Source organism: Carcharhinus amblyrhynchos, chromosome 22 (genome assembly GCF_965287045.1).
Source record: "Carcharhinus amblyrhynchos chromosome 22, sCarAmb.v2.hapA, whole genome shotgun sequence".
NCBI classification, from domain to species: domain Eukaryota; kingdom Metazoa; phylum Chordata; class Chondrichthyes; order Carcharhiniformes; family Carcharhinidae; genus Carcharhinus; species Carcharhinus amblyrhynchos.
Genome location: NC_137345.1, coordinates 15339060 through 15361470, shown reverse-complemented (window position 1 = coordinate 15361470; position 22411 = coordinate 15339060). Strand labels below are relative to the sequence as shown.

Sequence of the window (22411 nt, the reverse complement as noted above, 5' to 3'; positions counted from 1 at the left end):
CATATGCAGTACGTAACCCTTAGTAAATTTAGTTCATAAAACTCTCACTCTTAAAAGTCACAATTCTCAAATTCATTTGTAATTTGCAGTTGAAAATTGTCAAAGGTAAAATAATCACACTTTGAGTGGAAACTCGTAGGCCAGGGTTTACTGACAGGTGATAGAGGATTGGTAACATTGCTGACATGCTGCTTAGATCCAGCTGGAGAAGCAGCTCATGGAATCCTTACAGTATAGGAGAAGGCCATTCGGCCCATTAAGGCTGCATCAACAACAATCCGACTTAGGCCCTATCCCCATCACAACATATTTACTCTGCTAATCCCTCTAACCTATGCATCCTGGATACTAAGGGACAATTTAGTATGGCCAATGTATCTAACCAGCACATTTTCGGACTGTGGAAAGAAACCAAACTGTCCCCCAAGCCGATCCTTGGAGCTATGAGGCAGCGTGCTAACCATTGTGCTGCCCATAATTTTCATTTAGAATTTTATCTCATTCATCCCTTTTCAGGAGGAATGAGCAGACAATACCCAGCAGTTGGCCCAGACGAAGGCTGGCATTTTACTGCCAAAAGACATCCACTCTACTGAGGAGTCACTTGTGTTGTTACAACAGTGTAATGATTGTTAGGACTAGCCCCAACTGAGGGTTCTTGAAATGGATGAGACTGTCTGGATATTCCCTAACTGTCACAAACATGGGTGAGGGAGAGTGACTGGCTCTATTCAACTCACCCTTTCAGAGAATATAATCCCTACAGTGCAGAAGGAGGTCCCTAACCCCACATATTTCACCTGCAAATCCCCTGACACTAGGGTCAATTTAGCACGGCCAGTCAACCTAACCTGCGCATCTTTTAAGTGTGGGAGGAAACTGGAGCAACTGGAGGAAACCCACACAGACACAGGGAGAATGTGCAAACTCCACACAGACAGCGTACCGGAGGCTGGAATTGAACCCAGGTGCTGTGAGACAGCAGTGCTAACCACTGTACCACTGTGCCTCTCCCTTTGGTAGTTGATAGCAACAAGTTTCCCTTGAGTGCCTCAGTAATCTTGGTTACAAAGAAACCAATCCAACCAAGCTTTCTTGAATTAAGATAGAGTAAGTTGCATTACAGTCAATGCGTGGGTTATGGGGAGAGGGTCTGGGTAGGATTGTTGATGGTGTAGGCTCAATGGCTTCCTTTTGCACTGTAGGGATTCTAACTATTAAAAAAAGGTAAGGAGAAATGGTAAAATATATACACTTACCTTCATGTGGATTAGAAATAAATATAAATAAGAAGTTATATGGATGTTCTTGAGTTGCATTGAGTCGATGATGACATGATGCGGCCATTACATTTGGAAACATTTGGTTTCCACTATAATTGGCTTCTGCTGATGATTAGCTGATTTTTCGGTCCAATAGTTTGATAGAGAGATTTTGGTTCTTTTTCTTGCTGCAATCCTTTTCAGGTCCTGGCCTGCTGTTTTGTGTTACTTTGTGTGTTTGACTTTCAGCTTCTGTTTTCCAGCATACACACATACACACACAATCACAACACTTCCCTCACAGGCCAGGGAACAGGTTTTAACACCCAGATGCATATTCCAAGCAGCTGGTGTGTATTAGTCTGTCTTGGTCCTCATAGCTAGGGACCTGGAGATGAGATAGTTGTTATGTCTCTTCCTCTGTACCAGAGATGACAATCAGTCTTGGATAGTTTTTACAAGTACCTTGAATTTCTAGAGGCAGAGGAAGGTGTTCTTTACTGAAGCCCCCTGCAGCCATTCCTGTCAGTGGCTAATGATTAGACACCTTCAGTGTCTTGTGTCCATTCTTAAAGTCATCCTTCAGTCAACTCGCTGCCAGGGTGGGATGTCTGGTAGAGGTAAAGGTGGGAAAGGTCTTGGGAAGGGCGGTGCCAAATGGCACCTGAAAGTTCTCCTCAATAATATCCAGGGAATAACTAAACCTGCTATTCATCAGCTCGCTCGGGGTGGGGGCATTAAGCGCATTTCAGGCCTCATCTATGAAGAAACCTGTGGAGTCCTGAAGGTTTTCTTGGAGAATGTGAATCAGGACTCGGTCACCTACACCGAACACGCCAAACGCAAGACTGTTACTGCCATGGATGTTGTGTATGCCTTAAAATGCCAAGGAGGAACCCTCGATGGTTTTGGTGGCTGAAAACTTAAAGGAAAATATTTCATGTGTGGATGGCAGATGTAACATACAACTTTAATCATTTGTAAACCTGTGCATGTCCTCTGCAAACTTTTATTTGCCCTGATCTCAACGCTGCCACTCCAATACACATCCACAATTTCCATGTGAATACGCAAGATGGCAGCACTGAAAAGCTTTGCAACTTTGGTGTGTTTCCTTTTAGCGGTCAACATAACACAGAATTGGATAATCACACCCAACAGTCTTTGCACCGAAGGAGAATTCTTTGCACAAATCATCTTGGTGGAGGAAGTGTTACAGAAATGACAGTCTTATAATTTATTTAAACATACAAACTGATCAGATCTGCAAATTGTTTTATTTTTCAGTTTCAATCATTATCTTTACTGGAGAGAGAATTCTTTGAGTCAGCAATGTGATGGCTGTTGTTCATTTGCTCTGACAAGTGATGACATTTTCAATGATTAAACTGGAGGTCAGCTAGAGCTTCATTGCTGAAAATCAGCGACAGGCTGGAAAATAAAAATAGAGTTTGTTAGTGGTCAGCAGCAAAAACATTAAAATTAAGCAATATTCCCACCCAAAAGCAATGGAGCTTTTGCTGGTCCGTAAATTTTGGGTCCCAACCGTGATGATTCATGTGACAGGTGGGGCTGAAACATCCCACCCAATGGGCGAGCTTTTCCAGCTGCGTTCCCCCTAAATCAGAAAATCCCTCGCCCGAGGTCAATGGACCTTTCCTTGCCTGCTCCAATTCCATGGTGGGCGGAATGGGAAAATTTGGCCCAATGTCTTTCACTCAGTCAGCGGTGCTTTTGACTCTGATGTCAGACGGTTGTGGGGTCATAGTCGCAATCCAGAGACTGGACTACAAAATGGAAGCTGACACTCGAGTGCAGTGCTGAGGGAATCTGACACTGTCCCAGGTGCCAGCTTTCAGATAAGACACAAAACCAGGACCTTGCTTGCCTCTCAACTGGATGTCAAAGATCACGTGGCACTATTTTGCTCCCCAGAGTTTTGGTCAATATTTATTCCTCAACCAACATTGCTAAAAATAAGGCAGATTGTTGGGCCATTATTGCATTTTTGTTTATGGGATTTTGCTGTGCCCTATTTGACTGTTAGAAGTCTCACAACACCAGGTTAAAGTCCAACAGGTTTATTTGGTAGCAAATGCCTCTAAGCTAGTGACGTTTGCTACCAAATAAACCTGTTGGACTTTAACCTGGTGCTGTGAGACTTCTTACTGTGTTTATCCCAGTCCAACGCTGGCATCTCCACATCATCACTCCCTATTTGACCGCACAGTGACCACACTTCAAAAGTACTTCCTTGTCCGTAAAGCCCTTTGGGATTAATGATGATTATGAAAGGTTCTACATACTCCTCATTTCTTGCCAAAGTGACTAAGAAACAAAATCAAGGGCAAGATGATGAAAAAATGAGGAAAATTTGGAATAAGCTCCTGAGAAAACAATGGAGGGAGATTCAATTGTGGATTTCAAAAGAGAATTGGAAGTGGCTGAAGGCAGAAGGAAACCAACAGGATTAAGCAGAAAGAGTGAGGAAAGATCAGTTTGCAACAAATCAACATGGGCTCAACCAGCTTCCTTCTGTGCTGGAACCAGGACTCTCAGGAGGGCAGAAGGCAAACTAATTGGACCTTGGTCTATTTTGTTTCACAATTCTGATATCCCCTTGAAAATTGACAGCATTTGAACTTGGAAGTGAACCCAGACCTGTATCAACCAACCAGCTTTGTTTGTTATATCAGTGGAGGCGATGTACCTCTTTTATTTCAAGCCCAAGTGCAGCATTTGCAGGAAGGATCAAATACTAATCCAGTGTTGCAGTATTCCACGTAGGTCCTTCCATCAACACATTGATAGTAGATGTTCTTATTCTTTGGGTCAGCGTAGGTACCACTTGCTTTGCCAGTACAAAATTGGGGGTTACCAGGAATTGTCTTAGGCCCAGGAGTGGTGGGAAGAGGAGGAGCCACACATCCTAGAGGGAAGCAAGTTTCATTAGAACTGTAGAACCAGCTAATCACTACAGTGCAGAAAGGGACAATTCAGCCCATCGACTCTCCGAAAGAACATCTTACCCAAGTCCAGTTCCCTGTCCTATCCCCATAAGCCCACACACTTACCACAACCAATCCACCTCACCACCTTTGGACACTAAGGGGTAATTTAACATGGCCAGTCCATCTAACCGGCACATCTTTGGGCTGAGAGAGGAAACAGAAACACCAAGGCCGGAATCGTACCTGGGTCCCTGGTGTTGTGAGGCAGCAGTGCAAGAGTTACTGTACTCACTGAACATGAAACAGTTGGGACTTCTAATTCCTGACAAACCGCAGGCCTTCTGTGCATGATTCCAAGAGGAAATGTCTACACATGCACAGCTTGCTTCTTTTAGGTTCTTCAGTCTGAGAACTGGCACCTGTGCAGATTGGTTACCTCCCATGTGATACATGTCTGCATGGGTTGTGAGAAATTCATGGAATCAGGTTTAGTTGCATCTGTCATTTGTGTCGCAGTGTGATGTGTTTGACCACAGTTTAGCTGTTAATTGAAATGTACCTCATATTCACCCTGAATCTCAGACTATAAGATCGATATTGTAAATTGTTTCTTTTCTTTCTGTACTTGGATAGTAATATTTATTTTTGTTTGTTTAAAACGAGTGGAAATTTGTGGTTTTATTCGGTTAGTGGGCATCTTGAATCTCAAACTTTATCTGCATTAAACAAAATTTATTGTTCGCTAACTGGATCTCCTCCTATGGCACAGAGTTTGACCAAAGACCATAACAACACTCACAATAACCCAGTTATACTGGTCACTGTGCCAAAATGTCTGAGACAAAGCAGCAAAAGCAAATCTTGTATGGAGACCTAGAGACTGAGCCGCACTCTAATGTTAGTCATAGGAGAGACACTAAGGGTGGAATTTTCCAGCTGTGCCCATCCCAAGGCTGGAAATTCTCACCTGAGATCAAGGGACTTTTACATCGTCCGTGTCCCGCCCACTATGATCCCTGTGGTGGTCATGATAGGAAAATTCCACCCTAAATGTTTCATTTAAAGTAAAGTTCATTTATCAGTCACAAGTAGGCTTACATTAACACTGCAATGAAGTTACTGTGAAAATCCCCCAGTTGCCACACTCCAGCACCTGTTCAGGTACACTGAGGGAGAATTTAGCATGGCCAATCACCTAACCAGCGCATCTTTCAGACTGTGAGAGGAAACCGGAGCACCCAAAGGAAACCCATGCTGACACAGGGAGAACATGCAAACTCCACGCAGACAGTGACCCAAGTTGGGAATCGAACAAGGGTCCTTGGCACTGTTAAGGAAGTGGTGCTAACCACTGTCCAACATTCTGCCCTGTGTTTCGGTATAAGTTTTGGGATTTTGCTCACCTATGTCTGCTACACCTAGTGCAATCAAATCTAAAATGGGAGAGGCTCCTTTGAAAGCGTGCACATTTCAGAGGCAGAGAGAAACTGAAAAGACAGAAAATCTGAGGATGGCAACACATCCAAAACTTATTCATCTGCAGTATCTTGTCCTACTCCAGAGGAAACGTTTAGCAGTCGCCTCTGTACCCACTGGAACCCTACCAAACACTCTAAATTATAAACATAGCCATATTCACCTCACAGGATAAAACAACACTCTGCTTAATTAGAACAACAATTTATATTGGTATTGCACCTTTAACATCCCACAAGGCACAAGAAGGATGTTCCTGATGGTGGAGGTGTTCAGAGCCAGGGGTCACAGTCTGAGGATACAGGGTAAACTATTTAGGACAAAGATGAGGAGAAATTTCTTCGCCCAGTTAGTTGGTTGAGACCAAAACGTTGTACGTTTTCAAGAAGCAGTTAGAATATAGCACTTGAGGGGATCAAAGGATATGGGGGGACAGTGAGATCAGGATATTTAGTTGGATGATCGGCCATGATCATGATGAATAGCAGAGCAGTTCAAAGGGACAAACAGCTTACTCTTGCTTCTATATTTCTATGCATTCTAAATCAAGATAAATTGACAAGTCACAAAATGATATATTAGGTACATGGCCAAAACCTAAAAGAGGATGTGAAATAAAAAATGGAGAAGTGTAGAAAGGGAATTCCTAAGTTAGGGTCTGAGATAACTGAAGGCATGAAAACCAATGGTGGAAGAATTGTGATTGGAAGTGGACAACAAGGCAGAATTAGATTCTATTCGCCTGGTGTCCAGCTCCCACAAACATTCAAGAAACTCAACATCATTCAAGTCAAAGCAGCTAACTTGATCAGCACATTAATCCTCCACATTAATTGCACTTGTGACACCAGTGCATAGCATACATCAGATGCAGTCCAACAATTCACCAAACATCCACCCAGCACCAAAACCTATGGCCTCATCAGTTAAAAAGACAAGTTGCGTAGGCAGATACATGGGGACACCACCACTTATCGATTTCCTTACAAGCCTCACATCACCTTGGCTTGGAACAATGTTGCTGTAACTCCACTTCTAACAGCAATATGAGTATACCTAAACCAGACAGCTTGCAGAAACCTGAGCAGGTAGTTCATCCCCATCATATCAAAGACATTTAGAATTGGGCATTAAAAATGGGCCCTGCTAGCGATGCTCACATCATCATTGGAATAAAAAAGAAATGGGTAATAAAATGTCATACAAGTGAGGTAACAATTGAATTATACATATGACACTTAGCACTATAAGGCCAGATCATTCATGGGGTGACAGTAAGTGTCAGAATGTCACGCCGCTTCAGGTAGGAAATGCAGCCGCTCCTTCCTCACCTGACCTGCCAACACAGGCCTGGTGAGACCAGTGCACATTCCAGTTAAAGTTCCCATTCCAAGGTTTTGTCGTGGGCAGATAAATCGGAGTTAAGGAGGATTGACCCCCACACCCTCTTTCCAACCACTCGCCCACAACCATTTCCCATTTCTTGTAGCACTAACTGCCATAACGTTGGTACATTTAAAGGTCCAGTCGTTCTGAGGAGCCAGGGTAAATGTAAGTTTGTAAAGTAGGTGGGTAGGCTCGGGGAAGTTACACTCAGTGCCAGGGGGAAGGGAATGCGGTGAGTGGAAGAAGGTTGATGACTGGGAGGAAGTGGGCAGTGTGGGATTCAGGGGTGTAACCAAGAGATGGGGACGGCGGGGGCAGGGGGGGCTGTGGCGGGGGCGGTGTGCTATAAAGCAACAACAAGTAGATGGTTGAGACCAGTCACCACAAGGAATTACCTTTATTAATGTCCAGAAGATCGTGTAGTTTACTGATGAGAGGATATTGTCCCTGGTGGCAGAAAGTGCCACTGAAATCATCCAGAGAAAGGGTCCACATCATTGCTCCTCCAATTTGACTTTCCTTCAGCCACTTAATCTGGAATCCAATATCGGAAAGAACAAAAATGACCACTGTTTGCCTGAAGGCTGCTCTTCAAATGTGTCCATAAAATCTAGAGCGTCTCAAATAATAGAGGCAAAAACTGTCTGATTCTTACAAACTGTGAATGAGAACATACTAAGTTTGTTCTCATATTAACCAAAAACATTTATTCCTGTCAAACAATAATAAGGCAAAGCAAAAGAGATCCTGCAGTGTAACTGCACCAATTTACTTAAACTTCCATTGCAGCCACCCAGTGATCAGTTAATAATGTGCCAGTGTTTCATTTATTATTAGACAAATGTAGATCTCCATTGTAACATCAATATTGCTTTGTATGGGAGCTGAGTGAGAATATGGAAACGTTCCTTCTTCCAGCATTTATACTCCAATTATCAATTGCACGACTGCATTTTGAATTCTAAAGTCAGTCAGCGCTCCACAACCTGGATCTGACTCTGCCGAAGACTATAGTTTAGGCACAAAATTTTAAGTTTATTTATTAGTGCCACAAGTAGGCTTACATTAATACTCTAATGAGGTTACTGTAAAAATTCACTAGTCGCAACACTCTGGCGCCTGTTTGGGTACACTGAGGGGGAATTTAACATGGCCAATGTACCTAACCAGCATGTCTTTTGAACTGTGAGAGGAAACCGGAACACCTGGAGGAAACCCACACATATACAAGGAGAACGAGCAGACCCTGGACAGACCATGACCCAAGCCAGGAATCCAAGCTCGAGTTCCTGGCGCTGTGAGGCAGCAGTGCTAACTATTGTGCCACCATGCCACCCACAAGTGGGAAGCTGAAAATAAGATGGGAATTTCCTGCAGTATTGTCAAGTGAGGGGGTGGATCAGAAATATCAAGAGCAGCAGTTTCAAATGTCATTATGCCTAGTTGTTTTAACAAATTAGAAAAAAAAAACATGGTTCATTTTCTAAACTTATTGAACGTGTTCACGATTAAAATTAATGATTGGAAATCAAAATCATGACCATTAGTTCTTGGATGTGTGAAACTATTAGGTGGAGCTATTGGGTTAGGCTCCTCATTGATCACATGTTTTCAGTGTCAATCCTAAAACATATAGCAGTATGTATAGCAGACCTTGTCTTCAAAGCTTCGAGGGTTATCGTATCCAACCCATTCATTTCCCTTATAGGCATATGGAACCATCTGTGAAGCATCCCATTTTTCAGTCGCATCTTTTAAGAAGAGACAGATCTATCAAAATAATGAGACATTAGGATGCAAACTTTGTACAAAAGTTGAAAATTGTGACTGGTTTCCAGTAATTTAAGTGCAGTTAAGATCTACTTAAATGCATCAGCTCCTGTTAGATTCATTAAGCTTTTCCGGGTTTTCCTTATGGTAATACACAATACATTCTCCTTTGGATTTAATGAATAAGTTGACTTTGGATGCTTGTCTAAAATGGGGGATATTGATTCAGGCAGCTATCACACAGTTCTCTCAATTTTAGCAGGAGGTATGTAATAGGTGAATGAATTGATACACCTCATTTTAAAATGTCACCCAAAGTCAAAAATACCTTCTACTGCTGAAATTTAATCCAGATCCAAAATCTCAAATAATTCTAAGATTGCACAAAGTTTTAGCGTGGAAACTTTGTGGCGCAGTCGATAACTTCTCTGCCACAAAACCAGAAAGTCTGGGTTCAAGTCCCACCCAGGACGTGATAGCCAAGAGAGTTGTGTTAATAACATGGCCAACAAGTTGAGTGTCTACCTGCAACACGTGTAATGTTAACATAAGAACATAAGAAATAGGAGCAGGAGTAGGCCATCTAGTTCTTTGAGCCTGCCCCGCTATTCAACATGATCATGGCTGATCTGAAGTGGATCAGTTCCACTTTCCCGCTTTCTCCCCATAACCCTTAATTCTCTTGTCTATCAGAGGGGGGATAGACAAGGGAATTATCCAGTTGTTAAGAGTGGAAGAGACTCATGGTCAGTCATGCTTAATGTGCACCCGTCAACTTATAGCCTCTGTTGACAAAACCAGCAACGGAAACAGTTATATTATCCGTTATTACTGGAAGAGAAAAGAATGAACAAACAAATTTTTACTGACATGTGCTTGACCAATTCCAACATGGCAAATTTTCAGTCTTCACCATCCCATTCTGAGGAGGTACCCCAACTGAAGCCAGTAACTTTATGATGGAGAGGGTATCAAAGCAATTGGCATAAGAACAAACTTGGCTGAAGACTCAGTTCTGGGTTTTTGCCCTAATCCAGTGGGGAATAAAATAAGAAACTGTAGGAAGTACTTGTGCCAATCTGGCTCTGCCCTGGGTTCTGACAAAGGGTCATTGGCCAGAAATATGAACTCTGTTTCCCTCGCTCTCTAAAAATGCTGCCTGACCTGCTGAGTACTTCCAGCATGTTCTGCCTTTATTTTGGATTTGGATCATCTGCAGTATTTTGGCTCTGTAAAATCAAATCCATCCCAAATTTTAATCACTTAAATTGCCTGTCTCCCCATTCATAAATGGCAAAGTTTAAGATTTTCAAAGAACTTGGATATTCATCCTGCTTGTATCAGCATTTGTACCTCAAAGTAACCCAGGAAACCAGATTGCTGTGTATAATACCCAGCTGGTCCAGCACCATTTGCTGGTGCACCGGGAGCTGTGTTGGATGTGCTCAATCTGAATGTGTGACCGTAACCGGCGAACCCAGCATTCAGTTTCTCTGCAGGAGCTCCATTATCCTTCCAGTATTTGATGGTCCCTGCCTGTGCAGAGATTGGTAATGTTAATATTTAGGCTGCAAGTAATTTGGCCAATTGTAAAATTGAAATATGGGGCATTCATGAATACGAACCATATTAAAGTAGCGGTTATTGCCTTTGGCGTTGGGGAGCGCATAAAGAGGACTATTTTCCCCAGTGAACCGATTCCATGGACCATAGAAGTCATATGTCATCACGTTGAAAAAGTCTAGAGTTCTGTAGAGGGAAGTAACATTAAAATATCGTAAACAAAATATATATTTAGTAAAATATGTATTTATTCTTTGTTTCATTCGAGGTCTTGTCATCCTATAACTTAAAAATGAATTCATGGTCAGGGTTTTATGGGCCCTTCTGCTCAATAGGATATGACAGTCCCACAGAACTGAATGAAGATCATCCTACAGTGAGGCCATATACTCCTGGCCCCTTTATTATCTTGTCCTATTTCTTCTCCTTTGAAGCAATGTTACAACCCCACAGCATAGGGGATGGCCCATCATCTAGATTATTCAGCAATAAAATAATGGAATATTTTGACAAGGTCGACATTAATTCTGAACAAGCATACTGCTTTGTGACATAATTTCAGAGCTCGCCAAGGAAAGGAAAATAGCATGAGAATTTTTCTGGATAATCCTATAATATTTTCTGATTACATCAAGATCGTTTACAAATTTTAATCTACATATTGAATGCAATGGCAGCAACTACCATCAAACAGTAATATCTATGTTTAATTGTGGACTTGATGCAACTTTCCAGTTGTCCACCATAACTTCAGCAGCAGATCATTGAATGTGACACTTAACAATTTCTGTCAATCTTTTGCTAAAGTTACAGCAGAAGATCAGGAACATGGGCAGAAATTCCACACCACTACCTTTGAGGAAATAATGAATGATATATGGGGACTGAAAAATGGCCAATAAATTTTAGCTTTAATGAATAAAATACTTTTAGAAATAAAGACTTGAATATGTGTATAATAGGAAATAGTTTCTGCTGGTAAGGATTAGACAGAAAAGAAAATTGAGAGCAACCACCAATCATACCCACAAAATATCAGATCAATCTGAATAATAGAGCAAATCTATTAGGAGAATTCATCTGAGGCACTGTGATGTAAGTCAGGGAAAACAATGATGACATCGCACAGTGAAGCCAGTTCAGGAGAAAGACAGGTGGTTCAATTTTTTTTTATTCATTCTTAGGACATGGGCATCACTGGCTGGACAGCATTTATTGCCCATCCCTAGTTGCCCTTGAGAAGGTGGTGGTGAGCCGACGTCGTGAATCGCTGCATTCCATGTTCTGTAAGTTGACCTACAATGCTGTTAGGGAGGGAATTGTCCTATCACAATTGGGATATAGATAGAATAAAATGGCTTAAGGAAGAGCAGTCAGATAGATTATTGATTGTTGAGATATAAGTCTCATTTATTCCACATCCCTCACTGCCATTGTGATAATGATGGTGAGATTCCAGATCTTTAACATGACCTGAAGACATTATTTTCATGGAGGATAAGCTAAGATGAGACATGTTCAGGTTTTCAAAGTAATGGAAGGAATAAATGTGATGATAGAAAATCTATTATTTAGCTTAGACAGTGATAGAGGAAATAAACACATTCACTAGCTTTACAAATTAGAGCAAAGAAAAGCACAGCATATCATTAATATATGTAATGAGCCATTTGAAGATGGTTGATTTTGAATGAACTGATCTTCACTGTGTTGGTGTGTGACAGTACAGTGCCTTTAAGACATATATTTTGAACATGTTCCTCTGTAGGATATGTTTGCAGTCCCTGGGATGTTGTCGGCACGTGTTTTCTATAGCCATTGTCTTTTACTGTTACTGAAGCAGCATAATTGATAATTATAATTGATATCATTTTTTTAAAAATCTGAACTAATGTAGTGTTCTGTTGTTTTAGTGTTCTCCAGAGATTGCAGAGAAGAGTTTGATTTGGGATAATCGACAGGTCAGGTGATGTGATTGGGGACAGCTATTTTCACAGAACATTCCAGTTTTAGTTTAGAAGCTGCTTGAAGCTGAGAGAGATAGCAGTGTTCCTTCCCTTCTTTGAAGTTGAAGATTCTGTGGTCTGGGTGGCTGTTTTTGGAAGCTGACAAAGATTGATTTACCTCTGAGGTTTTGCTCTTTGGAGGATATATCCTAATCTGAAAACTGGTTTCAGGTTTACTGTCCAGAAGTGTTAAATAACTGGAAATTAGAATCACATGAGGATACTTGTTTTTGTGCTAACTAATGCCAAGGAAGAGGGCATGTTTGTGGGCTATTACTTTACACTGGAACAACAGGGATAGCTAGCTGTTATGAGTTATATTGTGTCATGTTTGAGTCTTATAATTGGTAAAAGTTATGCTCATTCTTTTTTGTTATAGTCTAACTGTCTTCTTAAATAAGTTTTGTTTGATAAAAGTTTCCTAGTGGGTCACTTGAATCATACCTAGAGTGAAATATCTTATGCTTACTAATGCCAAAATCAAACCTAAAAATTAGGGTCTAGGCTAATTTCACAAAACACCTTGGAGTTTCTGGCCTGGGTATTAACAGTTGCTATAAAATGGATGCCCATACTCACTTTCCCAGCTCAGGAATCTCATAGGCAGTTTGAATATTGGTTATTCCGGCTGCCACTGCAGCTGTAAGTAGCAGTCTTGGCTTCCCAATACTTTTTCCTTCTGCTTCAAAGGCTGCTATTAGTTCCTAAACATCAAAAATAAATTTTTGTTGGCCTAATTGACAGACTTACACAAAAAGGAGGCTTCAAATTTTGACCAAAGATGCATAAAGTTCTTTGTTTATATCCATAGCCAAGCATAGCATGGTAATGTACCGAACACAAGGGAGTTTTAGAGCTTCGGCTGAGTTTAAACAGAAGGCAGACTTATAGCTGTTCAAGCAATTTTTTTTTCATCACAATGAACAGGGAAGGAAATTCCACTGAAGTTCCTGCCCCTCAGCAATATTCAGTGACTATCACTGTTAAATGTTTATATGGGGACATCAGGTGAGGCCAAATACTGTTAGGCATGTTTCATGGTGTGTTTACATTCTGGTAACATGCAGACCATATGCAGATACATTAGGCAGGTGCATTAAAGCTAGCCATGCGATCAAGGTGCTGGGAGAATAAAGGACTCCAGCATGAGTCAATGCTTTTTAAAGTGGAGGTGAAAAAATTTAGAGTAAATATACCTTTCCTCTAAAATAAAGTGTTGTTGGGAGATTATTAAAAGATAAAAAGACACCGAATAACAATGATTTTTTTATGTTAGTTCATGGGATGTGAGCATCGCTGATTGGGCCAACACTTCTTGCCCATCCCTGAGGGCATTTAAGAGTCAACCACATTGCTGTGGCTCTGGAGTTCACGTAGGCCAGACCAGATAAGGACGGCCGATTTCCTTCCCTAAAGGGCGTTAGGGAACCAGATGGGTTTTTACAAAAATCTACAATGGTTTCATGGTCATCATTAGTCTCTCAATTCCAGCTTTTATTGAATTCAATTCAAACCCGGGTCCCTAGAGCATTACCTTGGGTCTCTGGATTACTCATCCAGTGATAATTCCACTACACCACCGTCTCCCTATATTAATGATTCAATGAACTGTTAGCAGAATCTCAGCGAATGGTAGATTGACGAGAAGGTCAATCATGTTCTCATGTTTCTAATTCACAATAAAACAATCTACAACAATACTTTTCATTGTAAACTAATACATGTGACAATAATAAATTAAAGCAAAAATATTGTATCACTTTAACATTAAGATTTATTTGTTGCAGATTCTTCCAAGATGACCAAAAATGTCACCACCAAATTGGCTTCCCACATTCATACAAGGACATGTCATTGACATGGACACAGCCGCGTGTTAAATTGATTTATTGATATGATGTAACATTTAGCTACAAATGATAAGCAAATTAATCTGTCAATAGAATTTAAGCTGCTATTCTCCCCACAACTTTTCTGTAACGTTGCAGTGGGAGACACACATCTCCAGCCTTCAACAGGGATTTGCGCATGTGCCGGAAATGCATGCGCACCTCCCAGGGCCAGCGAATGGTCACCAGTCAGACCACACTGGAAACCAGCTAGTAAGTCATTTAAATCTTTTCTGCCTGTATTTTAAATGTGTATATTTGTTAATTATCGGGACCTTTCAGATCTTGAATCTCCCACCCCACCAGGAATACTTCATTCTTGTTGGGTTCAGGCTAGCTCCCCATGTCCAGGGAACTAGCGGGTAACACCGCTGGAATGAAAGGGGGGCAATTGGGTGCCCCCCGGGTTGGGCAGTGGGGGTTGGTGCTCCCTAGGCATGGACATCTCGGCATTGCCCAAGGGGCAAAGTGCCTATGGCTGGGGGGCATCTTGGCATTGTCCAGCAGGCACCAGGCATGGCCAAGGGGTTGGTGCCTACTGTGGGCAGGGTCTAGGTGTGATTGGTGGGGGAGGTCCTGCTGCCACTCTGTGTAGGGATCGATCTGGGATGGAGGGAGGACAACGATTCGGGTGGGCTGGGGAAGGAGTGGGTGGTCTGCCAGGGGGGAGTCGTGTCTCTGGGAGATTCTGATCCTGTTTGGTGGGGGGGGGGGGGGTGCAGAATCAGCACTGCTGGGGGAAAGGACCTGGGCACTGGGGCTTTCTGGACAGGGGGTGGTCAGGGCTGGCCTGGAAATTGCTGTGGGGGTCATAATCAGGCCATGGGGGGACTGGAGGGGCAGCACTGCAGGGGTCCTGGGCTGACCAGCAATTGAGCTGGTCAGCAAATGGGAGGTTGATAGTTTGGGGCCACTGCACATGCGCAGACATGCACAACTGTCAAATTCCAGGGTGAATAGACCCCGCCCTCTGGGTTTTTAATGATATTTAAGACTGGGACCTCTTCCGTGCGCAGAGTGTAGAGATTCAGTTGAGATACTGAACTGTCAAAACGATCAGGATTTAGAACAGGTTTTTCAGCACTTTTGGGAGACCTGAAAAGTTTCGGAAAAATGTTAAAATGAGTAATGTGCCAGTTACGTTCCTACCTGTGTTAAGACTGTGAAGAGATGCTTGTCTTGTGGGGGGCTACCTCTTGCCCCAGGATACTCCCAGTCAATGTCTAAACCATCAAACCCATACTTGCGCAGGAAGGTAATTGCTGATTTTATGAATATTTGACGAGTTTCGGGTGTGGCAACCATAGCACTGAATCTATAAAAAAGTTAACACAGAATCAACATTGATAGGAAAACTGATAGTAAAACAACTGTACAACAGATCTTGCGTGATTTTCTTTGAGCCTCCAACACACATTGGTGACCCTGCCAACATATGTTTGGAAGCAAGACAATATTTGATAGTCAACTATTCTTACTTAATGAATTTTTTTAAAAAAAATGCTTCACTAAACCAACAATCTTTCAATCTTACTTTCGACTTCCGAAGTTCCAGCCTCCAACAGACAGTAGTGTTTTAAGGTTTTCATTTCTGTTGTGAACAAAATAAGTAGTTGAATTAGAAATTAGTTGAGGGAATAAAACACATTTCAATACAGTTCAAATAATTACTGAAATTACTCCAAAATATCACAGTCCCAGGGCTCAGTTCTCCCGAAACATTTCTAAGCATGGTATCCAACAGGAAATGTGATGTGATTCTTCTCAGATGGGTAATTAAAAGAGATCTATGCTTCAATTCCAATTGTAATCCCAATTACAATCCACATTTGTCTAGGAGGTGGGTGATTTATGCTGTTAAAGAGATGTGTGGGACCTAAAGACGTCAGCAAGATCAGCTTCTCAGAGATTGGGGAACCCTCTTTAAAGGACGTCACAACCCCCACAAAGAAGGGTAACAGCCCCAACCCTTGACCACAAAGGAGAAACCTCCCCCACAACTAAATGTTCAAATCACTCCACCCTCATCCTCTCCCCCTGACACTATGCAGATATCAGGTTGATCTGAACCCTCAATCCTTGTTGGCATCAGGATTTTGGGGCATCATGCACCAACACCCAATCCCTCATTCACTGGCACCACACCACCCCCCCCCCCCACCCCACAATCCCCACCCACTCATGAGAAACATGTTGGAATGGCTAAGGCCGCACTCCCTTCATGCCCCCCTCCCCTTTATACCCTCCTTTCAGGCCACATTCATTTGCCAGTGCCAACCTATCCCCCCCTGACAGTTCTAACTTGTGCCAAAGGGCAGTGCTAGGGGACTATTCAGCCATGACATTGAGCACCTGGAGGCTATAAAACCTTCTGAACCCTTAACGTGGTCATCACATCTGTCCAGAGAATTCTACAATCTCTGTAAGAATGTCCTCATTGAGAAACACTTGGACTTCGATGTCTGGTTTGTACTGCCTGTTTGTATTGGTTTAAACCAGCCACCAGTAAAGTCATGTTGTTTAGGCACAATAGTTAGAAAAAAAAACCCTTTGAAAAAAATAAGTTCAGACTGAACACCTGTACTTTCTAGGAAGCACTTCATGGTTGAAAAAAATTCCCCTTAAAAAAATCGAGTTCAGGCTGAACAGCTGTGCTTTTGAGGAAGGAATTCAGAATTACTGGACAGCAGAGGGCTATATAAATGAACAATGATAATCCCACCTTTGAAAGAGGCAGGAGCTGTCATTCAAGGTGGTTGCAAAAGTTAATGGGCATGAAATGGAATATGAGAAGAGTACTTCAAAGTTTTTTAAAGCTACAAATGAAGACTAGTCCCTGCAATCTCACAGATCTTTGGAACTGACATGCTCAAAGTTATTTTGAAGCTTTTAAAAGCAACAGAGATAATATTAGCCTCATGACTTCAATACCAGGATAAATCCCTGACCTGAAATCTTCCAGCCCTGCCTGAGCCACCCCCACCCCCCAGATCCCTTGAAAGATTCCTTTCTGAACCCTGGCCATGGATGTTTTGCGCATGGGCATCCTGGACGTGAGTGCTGAGTGGTGTGTTCACCTCATTCCTCCCCCTCAGAGTCCATCGCGACTGACCCACACTTTTCCTTACCCATTATATTCTTAGCCCATCTACATCAGGCTACTTAGGACCATGTGGACTGCTGGTCCTGTTAGAGTAAAAATGAAAGCAACTTAAAACAAAAGGAAGCTATAAAATTTGGGAATTGAAGCATAGATCTCTTTTAAAAGGCTCAATATTTGATTAGAACAAGACTTTTGAATTCAGGGTTTGTTACTCGTATACATATATTCTTATGTCCTTATACAGTACCTGGTTTTAAGAGCATTAAATGATTTGTAGAGAGTCACGTCATTCCATTCAAAGGTGCTAACTTCATTGTTCTTCATGACGGCAAAAGCATAGATCAGATGAGTACACATGCAAGGAGGGATGTTATCTGGAGTGTACTTTGCCGCTCCTGGTCTGTACTGGGCCCAGTTTGCAAAATAACATGCTAGTCTGTAGGCAGAACCTGTCCATGACATAAAATGGAAATCAGGGACGGTGCTTTGACTCATCACATTCAATTGTAAAAAAGCTTGAAATTATTCAGAGACTTACCCAGTTGCAGGCATGCCAACAAGACCACCGCTGTAATAAAGCATATAGGAGATGTATTATGAGCAAATGAGGGTTGGAGGTTCAAACGTTTACAGCAGTATTTTAGCTTGAGTTGTAAGTTTACATTTTGAGTTCAACACATTATTGTATTGTTGATATATTGACATTTGCAGCACGGTTATACTGATGACTGAATTTCATAGAAATCATAGAAAACTTACAATACAGAAACAGGCCATTTGGCCCACCAAATCTGCACCGGCCACAGTCCCACCCAGGCTCTACCCCCATATCCCCACACATTTTACCCACCAATCCCTCTAACCCAGGCATCTCAGGACAGTAAGGGCAATTTTAGCATGGCCAATCAACCTAACCCGCACATCTTCGGACTGTGGGAGGAAATCGGAGCACCCAGAGAAAACCTACACAGACACAAGGAGAATGTGCAAACTCTGCACAGACAGTGACCCAAGCCGGGAATCGAACCCAGGTCCCTGGAGCTGTGAAGCGGCAATGCTGACTGCTGTGCTACCGTGCCGCCCATTTTGCTGATTGTTATTTGGTGAGTAATTACCACAAGGGACAATTGCACAAAGACTTAATGCATTTGCTTCAAATATGACAGTCCACTATTTTAGCAAAAGTATATCATGCTGTATTGTTATTTCTTCATACAAGAACGTTACGACATTCCATCACTGGTATTCATTTGAAGACTATTGATTGAAAAGTATTTTTGAATGAAGTAATGGTATTGTGTAAATAGAATGAAAGCTATGTGGCCTGAGCCTAAATATTATCACCACGCACAGCCTTCCAATAAATGTCAAAGTGAGACATGACAGGAACGGATGGAGTGCTGAAAGACCAGTTGGTCCACTGGGCTAACTTCTTTACATTTGATTTATTCGCCCCCAATCTCTGGAGTCAAGACTTCAAGAAGATTCCCCCCTAACCTTGGCAATTGTCAACAAAAACGTTTGTGATATTAATCTAGTGGGGCAAACTTGATGTCCATTTACACATTTCTTTTAATGTAACAAGAGCAATTGTCAAACAAAATATTGAAACCGAGTCACATAAGGAGATATTCAGATAGGTGAGCAAAACTTTTGTCAAACAGATAGGATTTAGATAATGTCCAGAAGAAGGAGAGAATGGTAGAGCAATGAGGAAGCTGAGGGACAGAATTCCAGGGCCTAAGGCACAATGGTGCTATGACTAAAGGTAGAATTCTCAAGACCATCTGTGGCATTTTCCCCATGGTGCAGATGGCTCGCCATTGGCTGCCTGTGGGAAGGGATGATCCTGCCAAAGTCAATGCTAACTTACATTCTTCACCCGTACCATTGTGGCAGGACCGAAAGATGCCATTGGCAGGAACGTTTGGCGAATTCTGTCCTAATTGCAGTATTTTGAGGCCCACGCGCCACAGGAACTAGACAGTCGCTTTGTAAGTCAGCAGAATTTTGGTTGGGCTACTGGATTATCCATGATGCGTCCCATCATGACGTGGTTGGGATATCTTGGCCATAAAAGTGCGAACATGCAAGAGGCCAGATTTGGTGGTTTGCAGAGACGTTAGACGGTTGTAGAGTTCAAGAAGATACATGTAAGGACGAGGCTATAGAATGATTTGAGTACAAGGGTGAGAATTTATAATTGGTTGTTGCCAGGTGATCAGCTAAAGTAAGCCAGTGAGCACCATTGTGATTGGTGAACAGGACTTGGTGTAAGCTCGGATACAGAGAGTTTATGAGGAGCTCGTGTTTCTGAAGGACAGAAGAGCTTTGAAATAATAAAGAGCACGAATGAGGGTTTCAGAGCAGACAAGCAACCTAGTATGTATAACACAGCATCATCCCATTTCATGGAAATGACAAATGACAAAAGGTGAAACTTTTACTTCTGAATTTGTTTACAAGGACACTAATTTGTCAAAAGGCAAGCCTTTCACTTAAATACATGGAAACTAAATCCTAGATGATTACAGTTCACAGAAATCATTTTATCTTCTAACTGTTTAAATCTTTTATTCAGTGTAGAATCCATGCTTCCTCTGCACAAAGTGGTACTTGAATTAATTTCACTGTAATAAAAGGAAGGGAGTCTTCTACGTTGGATTTAATTTCTGAAAATTTTGTAAAATTTCGAAAGAATGAAATATATTTCCATGAAAAAGCAAACTCACCAGTCCAAAGCTTGGCCATTTTGCAGCAAGTGTATTGCTGGAGCACTGATTCACGTTAATATACTGAGCTTATCACTAGTTATCAATAATGGTGTTGAGAGCTGTATATTTTTGGAAAAAAAACTCGACTTGCCTTTGATGTTTTGAATGAAGGTTAAGCAAACTCTTGTGTTTGCTGTCATAATTGTATTGTGAGCCTAATCTTGAATAACATCTTTGGCTCCAGCTAGAACATTGTCCTTCATTGTCACCTGCACTTATATTTGGATTAAAAGTAGTTCTCTGAGACCTGGACACATGTGAATGTTCTGATGAAATCTGTAAAAAGAAGTCACCAAATTGAAGTTGAGAAGGTGCGCAGAACAACATGGATAAAGGAAATGAAAACAATTGTTTTTTTTATTCATCCATAGGACATGGGTGTTGCCAATTGCCCAGCATTTATTGCCCATCCCTAGTTGCCCTTGGAGGGCAGTTGGGAGTCAACCATATTGCTGAGGCTCTGGAGTCACATGTAGGCCAGACCAGATAAGGATGATAGATTTCCTTCCCTGAAGGGCATTAGTGAACCAGATGGTTTTTCCTGACAAATCAACAATGGTTCATGGTCACCAGTAGATCCTTAATTCCAGATATTTTTTATTGAGCTTCAATTCCACCATCTGCCATGGCAGGATTCAAACCCAGGTCCCCAGGTCCCCCAGAATGGATGAATGGTCCGGCAATAATTGCTTCCCCACTCTTGGAAAATGACAGATACCTGAAGGACTAAGACCCCCTGTGGGCTAGATTGTCTGATCTTGTTTTCCCCACCCCTGTTGCCAGCAGGAACTGGGAATTTGGTGCTCAGCCAAAACTCCATTCACCACAGTGGCACCAGAGAATCCCAGTCACGCACGAGGTCAAAGGTTTTTGGCGTGCATCTTTCTTCATAAAATATATACAGGGATGTGTTCATTGCTATCTGAAAATTTTAAACTGGACAAAAACATAAAATGTCTAAATCTATGTTTATCAGTGGCCGCCATCAAAAGAAGCTACTTGGTAGTATGGGGGAAACTGGCACATTGTTTATGCGAAGAGCCATTCCTAGCCACTTATTGACTGCACAGACCAATTTGAAAGAGAGCTACACAAAGGCCATCCACATTTCATAGCCCAGGCTGGGCAATAGAAGTCTGCTTGTCTGCCAAGACAAAGGATCCTGCAACCTTCCTCTCAATTCATAATTGTTGAGGTATTTAACAATCTCTAAAAGCCAGATGAGGGATACATGTCCTTTTTCAAAGACAGTATAGAGAGGCGCAGCTACATGATATTGGCCTTTGACTGTGGAACCAGTAACATTGCTTTGCTGAGTTGCAAAGTCAATCTGTCATTTTACCATGTGACTGGCAGTATCACATATAACAATCTGGTCCAGATCTGCCTACCTAGCTCCATCAGTACTACTTCTGCTGGACACTCTGTACCATTGCATACCCAGCTGATTAATCTCTACATGTATACCTCATTGGGTAAAGTTATTGGAAAGAATTATCAAGTGCTGGTTTATGGATTACTGTCGTCCACGACGGAACATAAGAACATAAGAACATAAGAAATAGGAGCAGGAGTAGGCCATCCAGCCCTTCGAGCCTGCCCCGCCATTCAATAAGATCATGGCTGATCTGTCGCTGCTCAGTTCCACTTTCCCGCCCTCTCCCCATAACCCTTAATCCCCTCTCCTATCAAAAACCCATCAACCCGCGTCTTAAAAATATTTAGCGAGGCAGCCTCCACCACTTCAACGGGCAGAGAATTCCAGAGATTCACCACCCTTTGAGTGAAGAAGTTCCTCCTCAACTCCGTTCTAAACCGCCCCCCCTTTATCTTGAGGCTGTGCCCCCTAGTCCTATTGTCTTTTTTGAGCGGGAAGAGTCTTTCCACCTCTATCCTATCCATCCCATTCATCATCTTATACGTCTCAATGAGATCTCCTCTCATTCTTCTAAACTCTAACGAGTACAAGCCCAGTTTATTCAGCCTCTCCTCATAGCTCAACCCCCTCAACTCCGGTATCAGCCTAGTAAACCTCCTCTGCACTCCCTCCAAGGCCAAAATATCTTTGCGCAGGTGCGGCGCCCAAAAATGCACACAGTACTCCAGTTGCGGCCTCACCAATGCCCTATACAGCTGCAGCAAGACCTCCCTACTTTTATATTCAATCCCCTTCGCTATGAAGGCCAGCATCCCATTCGCCTTCCTGACCACCTGCTGCACCTGCAAGCTGG

General features: G+C 42.2%; 2 protein-coding genes across 2 annotated transcripts in view; one reads left to right on the top strand and one right to left on the bottom strand.

The window, feature by feature from the left end:
- The window catches only part of LOC145356752 (chitinase-3-like protein 1), a 53739-nt gene extending 51558 nt beyond the window's left edge, over positions 1-2181 (top strand). The window contains exon 12 of the mRNA XM_080209620.1: positions 1741-2181. Coding sequence (XP_080065746.1) covers positions 1741-2181 — 441 coding nt within the window. The remainder of the gene's footprint in view (positions 1-1740) is intronic.
- A 420-nt stretch (positions 2182-2601) lies between these two features.
- Positions 2602-19297, bottom strand: LOC145356751 (acidic mammalian chitinase-like). The gene is made up of 12 exons (XM_080209619.1): positions 19280-19297; positions 17945-18050; positions 17654-17855; positions 15838-15894; positions 15453-15618; positions 12994-13118; positions 10471-10594; positions 10199-10381; positions 8729-8845; positions 7471-7609; positions 3973-4191; positions 2602-2693 (listed from the first exon to the last, which is right to left on the bottom strand). The coding sequence occupies exons 1-11, from the start codon at positions 19295-19297 to the stop codon at positions 3983-3985; spliced, it is 1446 nt and encodes a 481-aa protein (XP_080065745.1). The 3' UTR covers positions 2602-2693; positions 3973-3982.
- Positions 19298-22411: the final 3114 nt, after the last annotated feature.